The sequence below is a fragment of the Pongo pygmaeus genome, chromosome 13, assembly GCF_028885625.2.
Source record: "Pongo pygmaeus isolate AG05252 chromosome 13, NHGRI_mPonPyg2-v2.0_pri, whole genome shotgun sequence".
NCBI classification, from domain to species: Eukaryota; Metazoa; Chordata; class Mammalia; order Primates; family Hominidae; genus Pongo; species Pongo pygmaeus.
Window position 1 is genome coordinate 121,358,852 of NC_072386.2, and position 20,049 is coordinate 121,378,900.

Here is a 20,049-nt window from a genome sequence, read left to right on the forward strand (position 1 = left end):
GCAGGAAGCGGGGGCCTTCCGCCGGGCTCAGCAGCTACCTGCTTCGGAAGAGGGGATCGCTGGGCTCCGAGGTGCCTCGAAACCGCCGCAAAGCAAGTCTACTTCTGGGATGATGAGCAGGAGGAATAGAGGGGAGCAAGGGAAAGAAGACAGAGGCAGAGGAGAAAGAAAGAACTAGGAGGCAAGAAGGAAGGGGCGCCGCAACGCCACCGGCTTCCCGAGGTTGCAGCTCAGCAAGGAGCCCGAAAGCCGAGCCGCAAGCTGAACCCGCACTGAGGCCTGTCGTGGAGCTGCCTGCAGTTTCTGAGGGACTTCGCTCTCAGGCACGCCTGCTCCCACCTAGGAACGGTCTCGGGACCCCTTTCAATTCCCCTATATCCCGTAGGAAATTCTTTTCCCAGAGACAGGCTTCCAGTGCGCCCGTCTCGACCCCCGACCCGGCCCCGCAAGGGCCGGGAGCCTGGCCGCCCATGAAGCCGTCTCAGGCAGGGACCAGCCCCAGCCCCGACGGCGGCTGCGACCCCGCCTCGGCAGCCCCGTGAGCCCGCGGAGGAGTTTCGCACCCGACTGCGCACAGCGAGCGAGTTGGTGCGGCCCGTTTGAAGCGAAGCGCCGGCTTCAGCAGCGCAGTCTGAGCTGGGGATCCGCGTGGCAACTGGGGCTGCGCGCGAGCTCGGGGCGACTGTGGCGGCCCGGGGAGGGAAGGGGACGCGGGCCCTGGCCAGGGAGGGAGAGCAGTGCAGGGCTGGGCCGGCCAGCCCGGGCAGCAGAGAAAAGGTGAACGCCGGGCTGGGCCAGGCCGGTGAGCATGCATCAGGCCTGAGGGGAGCGCGGGGCCCGAAGCCAGGCGTCCCCTCTTGTCTAGCCTGGTCCCTGGAGTCCTAGCGAGCCTCGCCGCACCCCCTCCCCTTCTCCGTCCCCTCCTCTCCTCAGAGCCGGCTGAGCCTCCCTCCCTGCCCGGCGCTTCCCACGGGGAGAGAAGAAAAAACAGGAGGGGGAAGGAAGGACCAGGAAGGGGAGGGAGGAGTGGAGGGGGGCTATTTGGAGCGGTTCGCGCGCCTCCGCCCCTCGCGCTCTCGCGACGAAGGTTCCTGGAGCCCGGCCGGGTACAACAAGTCTGTCCTCCGACGTCAGGGGGTCATTAATAACCAATTAGGAGGGTCACTGCGGCTCCTATAAAGGCGCTGAGATTTTGCCAAGGGGAAGACGGCCCCGGCCGAGTGTGCGAGAGGCTAGCGCGCGTCTGAGAGCCCCTTGCTGCCGCTTCCCTGCAACCACCCGCCTCTCACCCACCCCGCACCCCCCGCACCCGCCTCCGCCTCCACCCGCGTCTCTCCACCCTCGCGCCGCCTTTGCCATCTCTACAGATTTCACCATCTCTCTTCCTCTCTCCCCCTCGTTCACTTTCCTCCCAGTCGCCCCCTCACCTCCCGCTCCCTCCTACGTCCTCCTCCTCTCCGTCCTCCCCCTGCTCTGGTTCCTTCTCCATCGCAGCCCTCTCCTCTGGCCCCTTGGGCTCCCCTCTCGCCCGCCCACCTCCCCCGTCGGCCCGGCCGTCCCCCGGCGCCGGGGAGCTCCGGGCCGCCCATGATGGGCTCCGTGCTCCCGGCTGAGGCCCTGGTGCTCAAGACCGGGCTGAAGGCGCCGGGATTGGCGCTGGCTGAGGTTATCACCTCCGACATCCTGCACAGCTTCCTGTACGGCCGCTGGCGCAACGTGCTCGGGGAGCAGCTCTTCGAGGACAAGAGCCACCACGCCAGCCCCAAGACGGCCTTCACCGCCGAGGTGCTGGCGCAGTCCTTCTCCGGCGGTGAGTCCAGCCGTCGGGACCCGGCGCAATCCCTCCTCCCGGCGACCTCCATTCCCGTCCTGGCGATGCGCGAGGCGCGGCTGGGATACCCGGCCTCGCTGCTGCTTGCCCCAACCTGGGCTCTCCCGGCGCTCGGTGCACCTCAGTTTCCCCATGGGCCAAACCAGGACGCGAGCCACCAAGCCGAGGTGGGGCGCGGGGCAGCTCCGCAGCCCAGACGGCTCAAGGACCGACCCCGGCGACCCCGTCGCTCGGCCCCGTCGCCCACGCAGGCCCCTCCCTTCCCCTCCATCGCTTGAGCTGGCGGGTTCCCGGCATTTACAGCCTTACTAGGCGTGTAATAGCAGTTGACTCAAAAAGAAGGGGTTTTAAATTCATTTAGTTAACTTGGGCTTGACCTGCGAAAGTTCCCACTTAAACCAAGAACTTTAAAAGGCAGCCGGGGCTGGGGAGGGGGTGGAGGGAGGGCGGGCGGGGAGAAAAACCGCGGGGAGAGCGAGGGAGAGAAAGAGAGAGCGAGAAAAGTTTCTTTTCTTTAAGATGTCTCAAGTTCTTATTCCTCATTCATCAACCCGCAAACAATATCTTTCCCTGGCTCTGGCATCTCTGCGCGTCGCCCTCTTTTCCCCGTTTACGATTTCTGTTCCTCTCTTAATTTACCGTGAAGACTAATTCCACTTCCATTCACGCTATGTCAACCATCTAATCCCCCCTTTTTGTAAGGGGAATTCCTCGGCCCCTTTTAAACAAGTCCCCTCCGCATTGAGCTACAATTTACTGCTACAGCATTCTTCCAGGGCTAATGAATTTAGAATTAGCAATTTCTTTCGAATGGAGCCGAATGAATGCGATCACTTTAACAGCGTGACAAATTGCCGGCCGCGCCGCAATGGACACCGTTTAACCCCCCCTTTCAGCCGGCCCGCTCGCCGGGTATTTTCCCAGGTAGCTTAGAGGGGAACCTTGTAAGACACGGAGGCCGCCCCTGTGCGCCTCGCCGCTCCCAGCCCGGCCGCAGAGGCCCGACAGGGGAACCTTCGAGGAGCTGGGGGCCGCCGCGGCTCCTCCCCGCCCAGAGAGACGACATCGGGGTTTGTCTGAGCCCGGGCGCCGCCCTCCCTGGCACCCCAGGGCCTGGGAGCAGAGAGGGACTGGGGCGCGCCCGGGGTCACACAGCGAGCGCAGAGCCTGGCCAGCTGCTGCCGGTGCTTCTTTGGCACCTCCAACACCTGCCAGCCAGAGGTCTGTCCCCAGCGCTGATCACGGCTCGGCTCCTCTGCCAGTGCCCAGAGCCTGGACGCACAGTGGGCTCCCGGAACCCGACTAGGCGAAAGAGTCTCCGGTTGGCCTTCACCTCCTTGCAGGATCTGGCCTCAGTTTCCCCGTGCATAAAACCGCTAGCTGCTGTTGGCTCATTAATTCTTAAACTTATCCGGGGCAGAGGATGGAAGAAGTTGTGAATGCTTTGAGAATTCGCGGAGAGACTAAAAACCCGCTTCTAAAAATGATCCCCAACGCACCACTCGCTTTCCAGGGCACGGAGGGTCCCCAGGTTGCAAACAGAGGAGAGGTCGTTGAGCCTCCGCACATCCGACTGCCCCCAACACCCGGGTGGCTTCTCTGGATTTGGGGCCGACTTGGGTTTGGCCGGTCTGGTCAGGACCGAAGCCGGGGTCCCGGCGGGGAAGGAAGGGCCGGGCCTCGGCTGCCTCGGGCTCTGACCGGTTTTCCTGGCCCCGCCGCCGCAGAAGTGCAGAAGCTGTCCAGCCTGGTGCTGCCAGCGGAGGTGATCATCGCTCAGAGCTCCATCCCTGGCGAGGGCCTCGGCATCTTCTCCAAGACGTGGATCAAGGCGGGAACCGAGATGGGCCCCTTCACCGGCCGCGTGATCGCACCGGAGCACGTGGACATCTGCAAGAACAACAACCTGATGTGGGAGGTACGCGCGGGCTGGGGCAGAGGGGCGCAGGGGCCGGCGAGGGGCGCTGGCCCCGGGTGGGACTCGGGCGTCCGGCCGTCGCCGCTTCCACCCAGGCTGAGAGCAGCGGACACTCCCGGCCTGGACGCCCCCTGAGTCGGGACTCTAAGCCGCCCGAGCCTGGAGCTCACCCCGCCTCTAGGCTTCTCCCAACCCGTGCCGAAAATCCGACCCCCCTTCCTCCGGACACCCCGGCAGAGCAGGACTGTGGTTGGCTCCACTTCGCAGATGAGGGCACTGAGACCCAAAGCAGTCAGGTCGCTTGCCCAGGGTCCCCACGCGCCATCCCTCCAGGCCTCCTCCCAGCCACTTACATTCTTTCCCTGGCCCCGGAAGCAGCCTGGGAAGCCCCTCAAGGCCAGTCCTGGGCTGGGGGTGAGGTGGGGCTGGAAAGGAGAATGCCTGGTGAAAGCAGAATGACATTCACGATGACCGTGGCTGAGCTGGCGTTGAGTCAGCTTCTGTGTCCCCAGCCTGCAGTCACGGATGACCTCAGTAGCCCATGCCTTACTGTTCCCTTTTCACAGAGGGAAAAGGAAGCTCCAAGAGGCTTCCATTCTAGGCCTTTCCACCCATCACAGTGCCAGTGCCAGGGAGGGCCACCCCTGTGCTTCCTCCTAACCTTGCAGAATGGGAAACCCACTGAGGCCAGACTGGTGCACACCCTTCCTAATCCCATTCCTTCGCCCGCCCCCCCACTCCAGCCGCCTCCTGGCGGACCCTGGAGAAGCCCAACTTGATAGAACTGGGGGATGGCCCAGAGGCCTCTCTTGACCTCATCTTCTCCCTCCTCTGGAGGGCTGGGCCACTAACCACCTTCTCCAGTTGCTGGGTCAGGAAGTTGGGGTCCAGTTTGACCTCCGAGTGACCTTGGCAGCTCCCGTGAAGGGGTTTAGGCTAAGCTGGAGTGCCATAGTGACCCAGCCCTCCCTCCCTGGACTCCAGGATCCTCCCTCTCTGAGGCCCTGGCTGATGTTCCCAGTGCCATGGGGAGCACCTCTGCATCCCTTGAGAGAGCTCAGAGCCACTTTGTCTGGGCAGTGATCCCTTGGAGACCCTTTTCTTCTGGGGGTAGGGAGGACACGGCAACAGGAGCGTGTATCATGGTCAGCCCATAGGACCCTGGAGACTGATCCCCTGTGGGCCACTTCCAGCCGGCTAGCTTCAGGCAAGTCCCTGCACCTCTCCAGCCTTCCTTTCCTCAGTGGGAAAATGAAGCTTTATCCACTTCCTGGGGCTGTTGTGAGGATGGAGAGTGTGTGTGTGGATGTGCCTGGAAGATGGTACACATGGCATAGCCCTGCCTTACCTGGTCCTTGATCCATCTGTGCCCAGGTGTTCAATGAGGATGGCACGGTGCGCTACTTCATCGATGCCAGCCAGGAGGACCACCGGAGCTGGATGACCTACATCAAGTGTGCACGTAACGAACAGGAGCAGAACCTGGAGGTGGTCCAGATCGGCACCAGCATCTTCTACAAGGCCATTGAGGTGTGTGTGTGTGTGCACTGTTGTCTAGGGACCAGCCGGTGAACCCGGCGGGGGGAGGTGTGCAGGGCAGCAGTGTCCAGGAACCATAGTGGACAGAGGGGAGCTGACACTGGCCTCGATGGCTCTGCGCAGGCCATGGGGCTGTGGCAGACAGGTGGTCTCCACATATCCTGCTCTCCAGGTGTGTGACCTCCATGCGAAGCTTTCTGCTGCAGATCAGAAATGATGGAGCTCTCAACTTGATGCCATTGGGAATGTCACGAGCATCTCAATAGTGAGGTCCCTGGATGTTGGCTGACAGTTTCCTGAGGTTCAGGGGTCACAGAGACACAGAGAAGCAAGATAGGGAGAGGCAGCCCAGGGAATGCGTTGGGGTGGGAGAGAGGGTGTGTGTCTGCAGCCGTTTAGCTGTCTGATGGCCCTCATTCTGCATGCATGGGCACCAGTGGCTTACGGCTCATGACTCCAGACTCAGCGATGGCTCCCCATGTGTCAGGCTTCTCCCAGATGCTGGATATGCAGTACGGTATTTAATCCCCACACGGCCCCAGGAGGAGGATTCTGTGATTATTTACAGTTTACAGACCAGAAAACCAGGTCTCCCTCGGTGGCAGCAGACTTGGGGGTTTTGCAGGCCATCTGGGGGGAGTGTTAGCACTAATAGCTGCGCTTCCTGAGCCTTCTCAGAGGAGACAGACAGGGCCAGGTAACAGGCTGAACACGGTGGCTTATGCCTGTAATCCCAGCACTTTGGGAGGCTGAGGTGAGTGAATTGCCTGAGGTCAGGAGTTCGAGACCAGCCTGGCCAACATGATGAGACCTCATGTCTAATAAAAATACAAAAATTAGGGGCTGGGCGCCGTGGCTCATGCCTGTAATGCCAGCAATTTGGGAGGCTGAGGCAGGCGGATCGTGAGGTCAGGAGATCGAGATCATCCTGGCTAACATGGTGAAACCCCATCTCTACTAAAAATACAAAAAATTAGCCGGGTATGGTGGTGGGCGCCTGTAGTCCCAGCTACTCCGGAAGCTGAGGCAGGAGAATGACGTGAACCCAGGAGGCAGAGCTTGCAGTGAGCCGAGATGGCGCCACTGCACTCCAGCCTGGGTGACACAGTGAGACTCCATCTCAAAAAAAAAGGCTCGGCACGGTGGCTCACGCCTGTAATCCCAGTACTTTGGGAGGCCGAGGTGGGCAGATCACGAGGCCAGGAGATCGAGACCATCCTGGCTAACACGGTGAAACCCCATCTCTACTAAAAAATACAAAAAATTAGCCGGGTGTGGTGGCGGGCCTCTGTAGTCCCAGCTATTCGGGAGGCTGAGGCAGGAGAATGGCATGAACCCGGGAGGCGGAGCTTGCAGTGAGCCGAGATGGCGCCACTGCACTCCAGCCTGGGCAACAGAGCGACACTCCATCTCAAAAAAAAAAACCAAAAAGATAACAGGTAAATAACACTTCCTGTGGTGTGGCAGGGGTGAGGCTGAGCCAGGAAGGTTCAGAGGAGGGTAGGAAGAGGAGGGCTTCCTGGTAGGGCAGTGCTTGGGCAGAGGCAGAAAAGATCCAGGTATCTGGTCAGTGGCTGAGGGTGCAAACCAAGCAGAGACATGGTCGCCCGGGCAGGTCCACACTGGGACCCTCCCTGGATAGTGTCCTTTGGCGGGAAATCTGGCCCAGGAGTAGAGGGAAGCTACCCACAGGCTGCTGGGGGTAGGCTGGTAGCAAGTGCTGTGCAGAGGCGGTCAGGTGCTTCCCACCACACTTCTCTGCTCCCCTTGGGGCTAGGGCTTGATGGAGATTTTTGGGTGTTCTGGAGGAGCAGAGAGTGACCGACCTTTAGTCCATGTTCCATTTTCTCCCCAGGACTCAGACCCTGAAGCTCTTTCTAAGACCCCTGGGGGTGCCAGGGCCTAGTAGCTTCTGGGATGGGTTCGTTGGTTGTCCCTGAATAACAAGGCCCCAGAGACTATCCCAGAGGTGACAGCAGGCGGCCTAGCCTGGGTCCCAGCTGAGGGGTGGTGCTTGGAGGAGCAGGAGGTGGAGGATAAGAAAAAGCTGAGCGGTTCCTGAATTGGGTTTCAAGTGAGGTAAGACGGCCGTGGGGCAGGGTGCAGAGAGGACTGAAGGTAGCCCAGGCCCAGGACAGAGGTGGCTCCTTGACCATCTGGCTGGGCCACCACATCCTAAAATTGGCTTCCAGTGTAGCTGAACCCCACATATAACAGAAGGCACCCTCCCAGATCCTCACACCACCACCCTCTGTCACACACATCTTCACCTTCATACCCTCTTTCCCAGCCATCCTGATACAGATGTGATGGAGGGCTCCAACCCATCCCCTCACCAACCCCACATGCACACACATACCCACACGTGTGAACACAAGAGACAGACCAGAAACGCCTACATCATTTTGGCAAGAGGGCTCCAGGCTGAGGCAGATGTGGGGGCCTGAGTCTCATCTCGCTGTGCAGGTCATACCAGCTAGAAGCCAAACAAAGTCAGGAAACATGAATAGACATTTAGATAGAAATTCAGTCCGAAGGCAAGGAGGCTGAAGAATATCTTCAGGGAAGCATCTGAGTTTATAGGATTAGGAAAAATGGTCATCTACATTTGATCATGAATTTAAGTTGAAAAAAGAGGATCAGGCAGGGCATGGTGGCTCACGCCTGTAATCCCAGCATTTTCAGAGGATGAAGTGGACGAATCACCTGAGGTCAGGAGTTCAAGACCAGCCTGGCCAACATGGTGAAACCCAGTCTTTACTAAAAATACAAAAATTAGCCAGGCATGGTGGCGGGTGCCTGTAATCCCAGCTACTCCAGAGGCTGAGGCAGAATTGCTTGAACCCAGGAGGCGGAGGTTGTAGTGAACTATCAGTAGCATTGCACTCCAGCCTGGGTGACAAAGTGAGACTCTGTCTCAACAACAACAACAACAAAAAAAGAGGATCAGGAAACACACACACACACACACACACTATATCACATATGTGATATTGACAGATCCACCAATTTGGCTATCAGTGTTTTTACAGAGTTAGCAAGACTTCTAAGAAGGGGCTGTCTGCGTGAATGACAAGGAAACAAAATGCCACCCATTTTACTTTTAAAGTGGATACACTTTTTGTGGTGGCAGATTTCTCAAACCATTTTGTCACAATGTCAGATTCCACTTACCAGATAAATTGTGTGTCTGGGTGTATGTGGCCACCCTCAAGATGAGGCCGAGGCCCAGAGCTCACGCAGCCCTTCTGGGCTAGACCGGAAGATACTGCTGTTACCCAGGCCAATCCCTGGACGACTCGGGAACCAATCGGCTGTTTATTCTGTGCGTGTGGGTGAGTTAGCCAAGGAGAAGGACCTCTGCTGTGATGTTTTCTTAAACTTTCTGCCACTTAGAACTGCCACTCATAGTTCATAACGGTAACCCACTACTTGCCAAAAATAGGAAGGAACATCTTTATTCAATAAGCAGAATATACTATTGCTGCTCTAAAACTTTCCATAAATACAGAATAGCAGCCTTCTCAACAGAGACAAAGGCAAAGGGGCTTTAGAGCCCAGGCGGTCAGTGGAGGCTCCCCAGCAGGGCGTGCATCTGGCTGGATCCACTGATGTGACCCCTGGGGAACCTCCTGGCTTATTCCAGTCACAGAATTTACTATAACTTCAGGTGCCTAAAATGATAGTTCCAGAAAGTGCCTAGCACATAGCAAGTGGCCACTAAATGTTGAAGGAATAAAAGGGTCTTAGCAACTTTTTTATTATTATTTTTTTGAGATGGAGTCTTACTCTGTCGTCTAGGCTGGAGTGCAATGGTGCAATCTTGGCTCACTGTAACCCCTGCCTCCCGGATTCAAGCAATTCTCCTGCCTCCCAAGCAGCTGAGATTACAGGCGTGTGCCACCACGCCTGGCTAATTTTTGTATTTTTAGTAGATTTCCCCATGTTGGCCAGGCTGGTCTCGGACTCCTGACCTCAAGCGATCTGCCCGCCTCAGCCTCCCAAAGTGCTGGGATTACAGGCATGAGCCACTGCACCTGGCCAGCAACTATTAAAAAATAGAATCTGCTCAGCCCTCGGGGTGCTGCTCTCTGTTACTATCCTCATTTTTATGATGGTGAAACTGAAATGTTACGGAGATTACAGGAAGTTGCTGAGCTGTGATGGGAACCTAGGCCCGTCCGAGCCCTGAGCTGGAGTGCTGAGTCACCATGCCATGTGGCCTCCCTGGCCAATATCTATTTGCTGGAACTCTATTAATTGGTGTGTCGGGACATCTGTGGTACAATGGAAATTGATGTTTGTTCAGATGACATTGAGATCCTTTTACATTGGGGCTTCAGACCCTGTGGAGAATGGGAGGGTATTTGCAGTCTCCTGGGAGCATGTTCAGTGGCAGGACGTGAATTTACAGCAGGGAAACAAACCAAAAATTCTGTCATTTCCAATTTATAATAAAAATTCAGGAAGTGGGGCAGGACAGACCTTCTGGGCTGATGGGGCCCAGAGAAGCACGTTGACAGGGCATGTCCATTTGTCAAAAGAGACTCAGGCGCTGGTATTCCAGAGTTTTGCTGATGTTGTTTTTGTGGTACAGGACTCAGTTCCTTTGGGAATTGCTTTGTTTGTTTTGTGTCCTGAGCCTATCCCTGCTCCCCAGAAAAGTGAACGACCAGCTGATCCTGCTTCTCCGAGCCCCAGCAGAGAGCCCCAGCCAGCCAGGCCAGGCCTGAGTCTCAGCAGTAAAGAGTGCCGCCGAGGGGGCCTAGAGGGCACGGTGGCTGTTCTTTGCATCCAGGTGGTCAGCTGGCGGGACCCCGGGAGCCTCTGCACAGTGATCCCAGGGTTCCAAGGAAGAAGCTGCAGGTTCCTGGGTTTCCTGGGCTTGATAGTAGAAGTTTGTTGATGGCGGGTGCCTGGGAGCAGGCAGACACCAGAGGCCTGGGCACGGGGCACAAAAGGGCTGAGAAAGACTCCCAGTTCCCAGTCTCTGGGCAGGTGGGGCTGCTGGCTTCTAGCTGTCTGGAAATATGTGTCATTCTCAATTCCAGCAGCCTCTTTTTTTTTTTCTTTCGGAGACAATCTCGCTCTGTCTCTGAGGCTGGAGTGCTCAGCTCACTGCAACCTCCACCTCCTGGGTTCAGGTGATTAAACAATTCTCGTGCCTCAGCCACCTGACTAGATGGGAGTACAGGGACGTGCCACCACTCCCGGCTAATTTTTTTTTTTTTTTTTTTTGAGACAGAGTTTCGCTCTTGTTGCCCAGGCTGGAGTGCAATGATGCCATCTTGGCTCACCGCAACCTCTGCCTCCTGGATTCAAGTGATTCTCCTGCCTCAGCCTCCTGAGTAGCTGAGATTACAGGCATGCGCCACCACTCCCGGCTAATTTTGTATTTTAAGTAGACACAGGGTTTCTCCATGTTGGTCAGGCTGGTTTCGAACTCCCAGCCTCAGGTGATTCGCCCTCCTTGGCCTCCCAAAAGAGCTGAGATTACAGGCCTGAGCCACCGAGCCTGGCCATTATTTTTTCTTTTTCTTTTCTTTCTTTTTTTTTTTTTTTTTTTGAGACAGAGTCTTGCTCTGTATCCCAGGCTGGAGTGCAATGGAGCCATCTCAGCCTACTGCAACCTCTGCCTCCCAGGTTCAAGAGATTCTCCTGCCTCAGCCTCCCAAGTAGCTGGGACTACAGGTACATGCCACCATACCCAGCTAATTTTTGTATTTTTAGTAGAGACAGGGTTTCACTGTGTTAGCCAGGCTGATCTCGAACTCCTGACCTCGTTATCTGCTTGCCTCGGCCTCCCAAAGTGCTGGGATTACAGGCGTGAGCCACTGTGCCCGGCCCAATTTTTGTATTTTTAGTAGAAACAGGGTTTCACCATGTTGGCCAGGCTGGTCTTGAACCCCTGGCCTCAAGTGATCTACCCACCTCGGCCTCTCAAAATGCTGGGATTACAGGTGAGAGCCACTGCACCCAAACTGTAGGCTCTTCTTAACTGATTTTCTTGCTTTTAAAAAATAATTTGTGTGTGTGTGTGTATGTGTGTGTGTGTGTATAGAAGTAATATGTGCCATTATTTTTTAAAAAGTCAGAGGCATGATGTAGATGGCATCATGCTACTCTCCATGAACTTTAAGTCAGCATTTTAAAATAGTCTCGAAAAGGCAAACCCTTCTGAGGAAAGATAAACAGCAAACCAGTGACAGTGGCTGGCATCCAGAGTGGCAAAGAGTGACTTCTCATTTCATACCATGTTATATGTTTATACAATTTGGTCCATATGTCTGCATCGCTGTTTTAATTTTTAAATTCATTAGTAAAATTAATTTTAGTACATTAAAAGCATTCTTAGTAAATAAATGACTCACCCTTATACTGCAATAGTCGCCATCAGAGTTCTTATTTTATTTATTTATTTTTTGAGATGGAGTTTCACTTTGTTGGCCAGATAGGAGGGCAGTGGCATGATCTCAGCTCACTGCAGCCTCCACCTCCCAAGTTCAGGCGATTCCCCTGCCTCAGCCTCCTGAGCAGGTGGGATTACAGGCGCCCACCACCACGCCCGGCTAATTTTTGTATTTTTGGTAGAGACGGGGTTTCACCATGTTGGCCAGGCTGGTCTCAAACTCCTGACCTCAAGTGATCTGCCTGCCTCAGCCTCCCAAAGTGCTGGGATTACAGGCATGAGCCACTGCACCCGGCCTACTGTCACTGTATTTATATTTAATAATAGTTGTTTTCAATTAAAATTAAAAGATTGGTGTTGACTTAGTATTTGATGACCCCCAGGCCTGGAGCCTGGAGGTGGAGTTCAGCTGGGGGCTTGCTGAGCCTCCCATCTCATCCCACATCTGTGCTGGAGGAGTTGGTTTCCCTTCTGCGAGAGATGGGGCTGGGAAGTGGGGGTATCTGCATGGGGCTGGTGTCCTTGGAGCATTCGGGCCCAGCCTGAGCTCTTGCTGGACACTGAAGGCAGAACCCTGGTCACCCTGGGCTTCCACTGAACCAGCGGCCTCTGCAACTCTGCTGGCTCAGCGAGCACTCCTGCAGGGACTTGGATGCACCAGAAACCGCTGCCAGCTTCTCTGAGAGGTTGGCGAGCTCCAGGAAAAACAATCACTGGCGCTTCCATGTCTCGATTATGCAAAGAGCTTTATGCATATGCTCCATTGCACCCCAAAAACCACTCAGTGAGGCCAAGGCAATGTGAGGAAACAGGCCCCAAGACGTGAGGCAACTTGCCCAAGGTCACTTGCTCAGCAGATGGGGAGCCCTAGTGGATCCCAACATGTCTGACTCCAGACTGAGCAGGAACCCCCTGTGGGGCATGTTCAGTGGTCTGGGGGAGGGTGCTGATTGCTTTGGAAGAACCATGACATCAACGTGTCCGGTTTCATCCAAGACTGGAAACCAAGGGTCAGGACAATGTTGGAGGTGACTTATAACCAGAGTCTTAGAGTTGGGGGAAACTCAGGGACCGTGTTCCCTGACCCCCTCATTTGAGGAACACAGAAAGGCAAAGTGACTTGCCTAAGGTCACACATGGACCTGGTGACAGAGGGCTCATCTGCACCATCTCATAGACAGACTTCCTTCACAATTAATTCATGTTAAATATTTCAATTCCATCATCTGCTTTTCTGGGAGGTTCACAAAACCTCTTCCATCCCGGTGAGGTCTGGAAAAAAAGTAGAATTTTTAAAAATGTAAAATACAAAAAAAAAACCCAAATCAGAACCTCTTTCTTCTCTGCCCCTTTCCAGCAGGGGCCTCCACCTCTGAGCTGCTGGCCTCCTGGACAATGGCCATTATTGTGAATGAGCAGAGAGGTCACCAGGGATCTTGCTGTGGTGCCACATTCTAATCTGTCCACTTTCTCGGAGGCACCGTCTAACTTTCTGTGGCTTCTGGGACTGCACTTCATGTTTCCACATTGGCTTCTCATCATTTACTGACCCTAAGGCTCGCCATGATGCCCCGTGAACCAGGCAGGCATGTGGAAATGGATGTGGTGACTCCAGGCTGAGTCTCAGGAGGATGGCTGTCACCTAAGCCCCCTCACACCCTCCTGTTCCCACCCCTTCTCCTTCGACCTCCCCTTCTTCTTTTTTTTTCCCCTTGAGACAGGGTCTTGCTCTGTCACCCAGACTGGAGTGGTCACCCAGGCTGGAGTGTAGTGGTGCAATCTCGGCTTACTGCAACCTCTGCCTCCTGAGTTCAAGCAGTTCTGCCTCAGCCTCCCAAGTAGCTGGGACTACAGGCGTGCGCCACCACGCCTGGCTAATTTTTCTATTTTTTTGTAGAGACAGGGTTTTGCTATGTTGCCCAGGCTAGTCTCAAACTCCAGGCCTGAAGTAATCCACTCGCCTCAGCCTCCCAAAGTGCTAGGATTACAGGCATGAGCCACCACGCCCGACCTCCACTTTCCCTTCTTTTCAGGGGTGAGCAGAGCTTGCTGCAATGGTCTGAGGGTCTTCCAGGCTCTGACCAGAGGAAGGAAGATGTAGTGAACACCAGAGTTCTGAGTGTGGGCTCTGCAGGCTGAACCAAACAGACACAGAGGGGGCCTTGTCTCTGACCACAGAAGCCAACGCGGGGTCCCGGCCGGTTTCAGTCACCTCTAGATGGAATCCCATGTGATTTTTTGTGCTTCAACTAAAAAAGGACCCGCCAGGAAAACAAACCAGCTGTTGCCTGGGGGTGTCTGGGTTTCTCTGGGCACATCAGATAGTGGCCCCCAGGGGCAGGTGCCAAGGCCAGCACTTCTGGGGTCCAGGCCTCGGGAGAGTGATAGGATGTCCCTTCTATCATACGCCCTGCCTGGCTAGGGCCTGGAGCTTCCCCACTTGGGAGGGGTAACTGGCTTCCATGAGACGTCTGGCAGGCTCCTTGGGATATCCTGGAGTGTGTGGCATTTATGATGAGTGCCATCCCAGGAGCAGGCCCAGTACACCTCCCTGGATCATCACTGCAAAACCCTCTGACCAACATCCTTTGCCATGAGCCTGGGGCAGGTCCTCCCCGAGAGCAGTAGAGCCCCAGCGTCATTTGTGGGGTTCTCTGTCATTGACCTAGGACGCGGTGAACTGGACCCTGTGTAAGACAGTGTACCCCAATGTTTCCTGAGGTGGAGGTGTTCATCCATCCGAATGCTTCTTTTTTAGCATCTGCCGTGTGCACAGAGACACTCAGAGCCCTGTGCTTGGTCGGGAAGTACCTGTGATGTGGGGTGCCTATGGGAGCTTTGGATAAGAGATGTTTCCAGAACATTATCCCCTCAGGGTGTAGCCAAGTACCCCAGGGTGCACCACAGCCCACACTTCTTGGAAACATCTGGCTCAGCCCTGCAGCCCCAGGGGCTAGCTGACTCTATTTCCCCTGGGTAAGAATTGAAAAGGTTTCTAGTTTTCCATCTTTCGTTACTTCTGCTTGCTGTGAGGCGTCCACTCTGGTGCTGTCAGCTTGGAAGCGCTCCTGTGGCTGGAGCTTGGACAGAGATGGCCTGGGCAGGGAGAGGGGGACAGAGGGGCTCGACACCCCAGGGCCTTCCGTGTTTGTGCAGCTTGCCGGGACAGCTCAGTGGAAATGGGCCTGTGTGGCTTTCTCAGGGCTGAGACTGGGTCCAGGTCTCCTGGCCGTGAAGGGGTGCTCAGAGACCCCCAACTCTCACCTCCCAGCTGCGGCCTCCCTGACTTCCTCTTGCCTTCTTCCCTGCAGATGATCCCGCCTGACCAGGAACTGCTGGTGTGGTACGGAAACTCACACAACACCTTCCTGGGGATCCCTGGTGTGCCCGGGCTAGAGGAGGACCAGAAAAAGAACAAGCATGGTAGGTGTTCCCCATGGGGCCACTGAGACACAGACCCAATGGAGAGGTGAGCCCAGGGAGAGGAGAGAGAATGAGAGAGGCAGAGAAGCTCTTGGCCTCTAGGGACCTTGGTTCAATGTCTGGCAGCATTGAGCAGATAAAACATACAGGTCCAAGGAGGCTGATGCCCCTGGAGCTGCCGCGTGGGCCGGGCATGGGTGGGAGATGGGCCTCCTGCTTCCTGGCCAGAATAGACTGTCTGGGGGGTATGTGGTGGAGACCAGAGAGGCAATGAGGTGTGACAGGAGGAGGAAGGAGCTGGGCAGCAGGAGCCTGGATTGAGTTCTAGTTCTGCTGTGCAATCTTGGAAATGCCCTGTGCCTCAGTTTCCTCATCTGTAAAGGGAAGGTCCTAGGCAAGATAATCTCTAAGTTCCCTTCTGGTTCTGACAACCTGTATATTTCCTTGCCCTGTCGATGATGTCTGGTGCAGGGCCTGGCACAGAGTAGATGCTCCGTATAAGCCTGTTGAAGGAAGGCAGGACAGACTGTGCCTGTGTGTGTGTGGGGGGGGGGGGCGCTGCCCATCACAGCAGAGACCATTTGCTCGACAACTGTTTCTTGCCAAGAATTGGGCTAAACCTTTGGCAGATATCATCCCACTGGGTCTTCATAAAACCTCTGTGTATTTTTTTTTCTTTTTCTTTCTTGCTTTTTTTTTTTTTTTTTTTTCTGATACTGAGTTTCACTCTGTCACCCAGGCTGGAATGCAGTGGTGCGATCTTGGCTCATTGCAACCTCTGCCTCCCAGGTTCAAGCAATTCTTCTGCCTTAGCCTCCCAAGTAGTTGGGATTACAGGCCTGTGCCACCATGCCCAGCTAATCTTTGCATTTGTAGTAGAGATGGGGTTTTGTTATGTTGGCCAAGCTAGTCTCGAACTCCTGACCTCAAGCGATCTGCCCACTTCGGCCTCCCAAAGTGCTGAGATTACAGGCATAAGCCAAGGCACCTGGCCTGTGAAATTTGATTATCCATATTTTTATTTTATTTAATTTATTTTTGAGACAGAGTCTCTCTCTGTCACCCAGGCTGGAGTGCAGTGGCACTATCTTGGTTCACTACAGCCTCAACCACCCGGGCTCAAGCTATCCTCCCATCTCAGCCTCCCAGGTAGCTGGGACCACAGTCGTGCACCACCACACCTGGCTAATTTTTTAAATTTATTGTAGAGATGGGGTCTCGCCATGTTGCCCAGATGGTCTGGAACTCCTGGGCTCAAGCGATCCTCCTGCCTCTGCCTCCCAAAGTGCTGGGATTATAGGCATGAAGCATCGTGGTCAGTGGTCCTTATTTTTGGAGGATGAACCTGAGCTGGTGAGCTACTGTTTATTAAGTCCTTGCTCTGCAGCTGATGTTTTACAGACATTCATTTCTCTAGGCCGGGCATGGTGGCTCATGCCTGTAATCCCAGCACTTTGGGAGGCAGAGGCAGGAGGATCGCTTGAGCCCAGGAATTCCAGACCAGCCTGGCCAACACAGCAAGACCCCATCTCTACAAAAAAATTTAAAAGTTAGCCAGGTGTGCTGGCACAAGCCTGTGGTCCCAGCTGCCTGGGAGGCTGAGGTGGGAGGATAGCTTGAACCCGGGAGGTCAAGGCTACAGTGAGCTGAGACGGCACCACTGCACTCCAGCCTGTGTGACAGATCCAGACCCTGTTTCAAAAAAATAAAATAAAATCTTTTTGGCCGGGCGCTGTGGCTGTAATCCCAGTACTTTAGGAGGCTGAGGTGGGCAGATCACGAGGTCAAGAGATCGAGACCATCCTGGCCAACATGGTGAAACCCCGTCTCTACTAAAAATACAAAAATTAGCTGGGCGTGGTGGTGCAAACCTGTAGTCCCAGCTACTAGGGAAGCTGAGGCAGGAGAATCACTTGAACCCAGGACGCGGAGGCTGCAGTGAGCCGAGATCGCGCCACTGCACTCCAGCCTGGCGACAGAGGGAGACTCTGTCTAAAAAAAAAAAAAAAAAAAAAAAATATTTTTTCGCTGATCCTTACTAGGCTTATGAGGGCGACGCTAGTATTATCTCCATTTCAGGAAGGAGAAAACCGAGGCGCAGTTCCATGGTACAGAGTAGGCATTCAGTAAATGTTTGTGGGATGAGTTAATGAATGGTTTGGGGGCGGGGGTCATCACAGTTGCTCCCCTTTACGGAAGGCCTGCTCCAATCCAGGCACCTCTCAGGCACTGGCTAAGGCAGGTCGGAGACCTTCCATAGACGTCTTTTCTCATCCTCTCGGGCAATCGTACGCCCGAAGAGGCAGTGCTAGGTTTCCATTTTACAGATGAGAAAGGTGAGGTTTAGCTAGGCTGAGTCGCTAAGTCCCCGAGGTCTCGCATCGCGATCGGGAGTCCAACTCCTATTGGACCCCCCAGCCGGGGTACCCTTCGCTGTCCCTCCCGTCCGTCTGCCACCGTCCAAGCAGCACCCACCCTCAAGGACGGACGGGCCCCGGGCGGGGGGCGCTGAGGGCCCGGGTCGCGGGGCGCCGGTTCTAACGGGGCTGCTCTCTCCCCTTCTCCGTCTCCCTTCCCCCGCCCCGCCCCGCGGCCAGAGGACTTCCACCCGGCGGACTCGGCGGCGGGCCCCGCGGGCCGCATGCGATGCGTCATCTGCCACCGCGGCTTCAACTCGCGCAGCAACCTGCGCTCGCACATGCGCATCCACACGCTGGACAAGCCCTTCGTGTGCCGCTTTTGCAACCGCCGCTTCAGCCAGTCGTCCACGCTGCGCAACCACGTGCGCCTGCACACGGGCGAGCGCCCCTACAAGTGCCAGGTGTGCCAGAGCGCCTACTCGCAGCTGGCCGGCCTGCGCGCCCACCAGAAGAGCGCGCGGCACCGGCCGCCCAGCACCGCGCTGCAGGCGCACTCGCCCGCGCTGCCCGCCCCGCACGCACACGCGCCCGCGCTCGCCGCCGCCGCCGCCGCCGCCGCCGCCGCCGCGCACCACCTGCCGGCCATGGTGCTGTGAGCGCGCCCGCGCCCCCGCCGGGCCCCGCGCGCTCCTGGGCCCCCGGCACCCCGGCACCCCGGCCCCGCAGCGCGACTCGCCCTCCCGCCCCAAACCCCGGCCCGGCGCCGCCGCGGAGCCCCGCGCCCTGGGGTTGCGCCCCGGAGGCGGACCTCAGGCACCCCCGCCTTGGCCTGTGTCGCAGATGAGGACACTGAGGGCGGCGTCCCTCACCCAGGCCACGCAGCTGGTGCGGCTGCTCGGCCGCCCCCTCTGGGAAGGGGTCCCCCTGCCTGGCCTCGCCCCCGAGTCTCCCCGCTGCTGTAGAGCCGGGCGCCCAGGCCGGCATCCCCCTCGTGGGTGGCAGGAGAGCGGACTTAGAGCCCCCGAGGGCCCCTCAGCAGAGGAAGGGGAGTCCCCTCCTCCGCCACCGAGAGTCCCGTGCTTCGGAATGAAGGGAGGGCGACCTCTTTGTCCGGGTGCAGCCGGGCGCGGGGGTTGTGGGGGCGCCATCTCCTCTTCCGGCCCCTGGGACTGGTGTCCTGAAGTGTCGGGAGTCCTTACGCAACCTTGACAGGTGCGGGCCACTGGGGTCCATCGGCAGCCGGAAGAGACCCGGAGAGACCTGCGTCTTCTGGGCCCTTCTCTTCTTTAGGCCAACTTATCCCCAAACCTGGCTCCTGGGGATGGATGAGGAAGGAGCTCTTTGCAGTGCACCAGGCACGTTGAGAGTGGAGGCACAACGGACATCCTCTGTAGGACCCCGAGCAAGACCCTGCATCTCTTTGGGCCTCAGTTTCCCCATCTGTAAAATGAGGGAGTTGGACCAATGACCCCTCCCCTTCAGCTGTGACATCGTGCCTGAGAAAGCGAAAGTTCCCCCAACCCCTTCCAACACACGCACTCCAGCGAGAGGAGGGCAAGACTGGAACCGCTGCCCGAGAGGTGAAGGTGGCTTCTGTGGCCAGGAAGCGCTTCCGAGCTGTGCCCAGTCCCGGGAGTTCCGCCCCTTCTGCCCACACTTCCCTCGGTCCCGGCCCAAGTTTCCTCAAATTCGGGCCATGCGCGCCCTCTGGTGTCGCCTCTCATACCTTGCAGTCATTTACCAGGATTCCCGTAGGGCGTTTTGTAAAATAAAGAAACTATAATATTAATGAAAAGTATAAAATGTATAGAGTTTTCAAGAAACCGTGTTCTACTTCCAGAAAATGGTCACTTTAACCTTGTAAATATTTATCTAAAATGATATTTACAAAACTGTGATATATTATTATTTGATTGTATATGTACAACTGTAAATACATTTGTACCTCTCTTGTATTCTAAAATAAAAATTACTTGGAACATTTATCATTTAGCATCTGAATGGATGGACACTTTTGTCTGTATGAAGGAAATATAGAAAGTGTCTAGAAGCTGGAAAGGGGTGGGTAAGAGTTGTTCCACTTACTGGTGTGTACAGGAAAATTCTCTCTGTCACAACTGGGGTGTCAGATCTCAGTGAGATGGGCCACAGTGCAAAGCAACTGGAAATCTTGAAAGGGGCTGGGCAGATTTCTCCCGGTTTCCAGCTGGCTCAAACATCAGTGCCTTACTTTGTAACTTCTCCCAAATATTTACTTTTTTTTTTTTTTCATTTTAATGGCCAACTCGAAGGAGTTCAACCAGCCAGTGGGAATGGGCCAAGATGGCCACCAAGTGCCCTCCCAATGCCTAGACTCTCCAAATGTTCTGGGCACCCATTTCCAGACCCTCTTGAAGAAGACCAGGGAGCAGGAAGACCTCAAGTTAAAGCCAGAGGGCTTCATGGTTCCTATAGGGCCAGGCTCGCCTCTCCTCTCCAGGAAGGAGGTGCGTGCAGGGAAGTGTGAATTCACACCTGTGCTCCAGCATACACCAGCCATGAGGGTGTCATTGTCCAACCCACTGGGTGT

The 20,049-nt window shown here is 55.9% G+C and overlaps 1 protein-coding gene across 2 annotated transcripts; it reads left to right on the plus strand.

Annotated features, from left to right (window-relative positions):
• Window positions 1-1,219: 1,219 nt before the first annotated feature.
• Window positions 1,220-19,465, plus strand: PRDM12 (PR/SET domain 12). 2 transcript variants are annotated; one of them, XM_054501495.2, is made up of 5 exons: window positions 1,220-1,810; window positions 3,559-3,749; window positions 5,124-5,279; window positions 15,009-15,120; window positions 17,718-19,465. In XM_054501495.2, the coding sequence occupies exons 1-5, from the start codon at window positions 1,588-1,590 to the stop codon at window positions 18,134-18,136; spliced, it is 1,101 nt and encodes a 366-aa protein (XP_054357470.1). In that variant the 5' UTR covers window positions 1,220-1,587; the 3' UTR covers window positions 18,137-19,465. The 2 variants fall into 2 exon arrangements, with proteins under 2 accessions (XP_054357470.1, XP_063506028.1); XM_063649958.1 differs by lacking the exon at window positions 1,220-1,810 and having other exon boundaries at window positions 2,369-3,749; window positions 17,718-19,246.
• Window positions 19,466-20,049: the final 584 nt, after the last annotated feature.

What these genes read in the sequence shown, in the direction of transcription:
- PRDM12 (XM_063649958.1), top strand. Translation starts at nt 3,255, where the DNA reads ATGGAAGAAGTTGTGAATGCTTTGAGAATTCGCGGAGAGACTAAAAAC. An exon ending in TCTTCTACAAGGCCATTGAG is followed by an intron (nt 5,280 to 15,008) that starts GTGTGTGTGTGT and finishes TCTTCCCTGCAG; the next exon opens with ATGATCCCGCCTGACCAGGA. An exon ending in CCAGAAAAAGAACAAGCATG is followed by an intron (nt 15,121 to 17,717) that starts GTAGGTGTTCCC and finishes CCCCGCGGCCAG; the next exon opens with AGGACTTCCACCCGGCGGAC.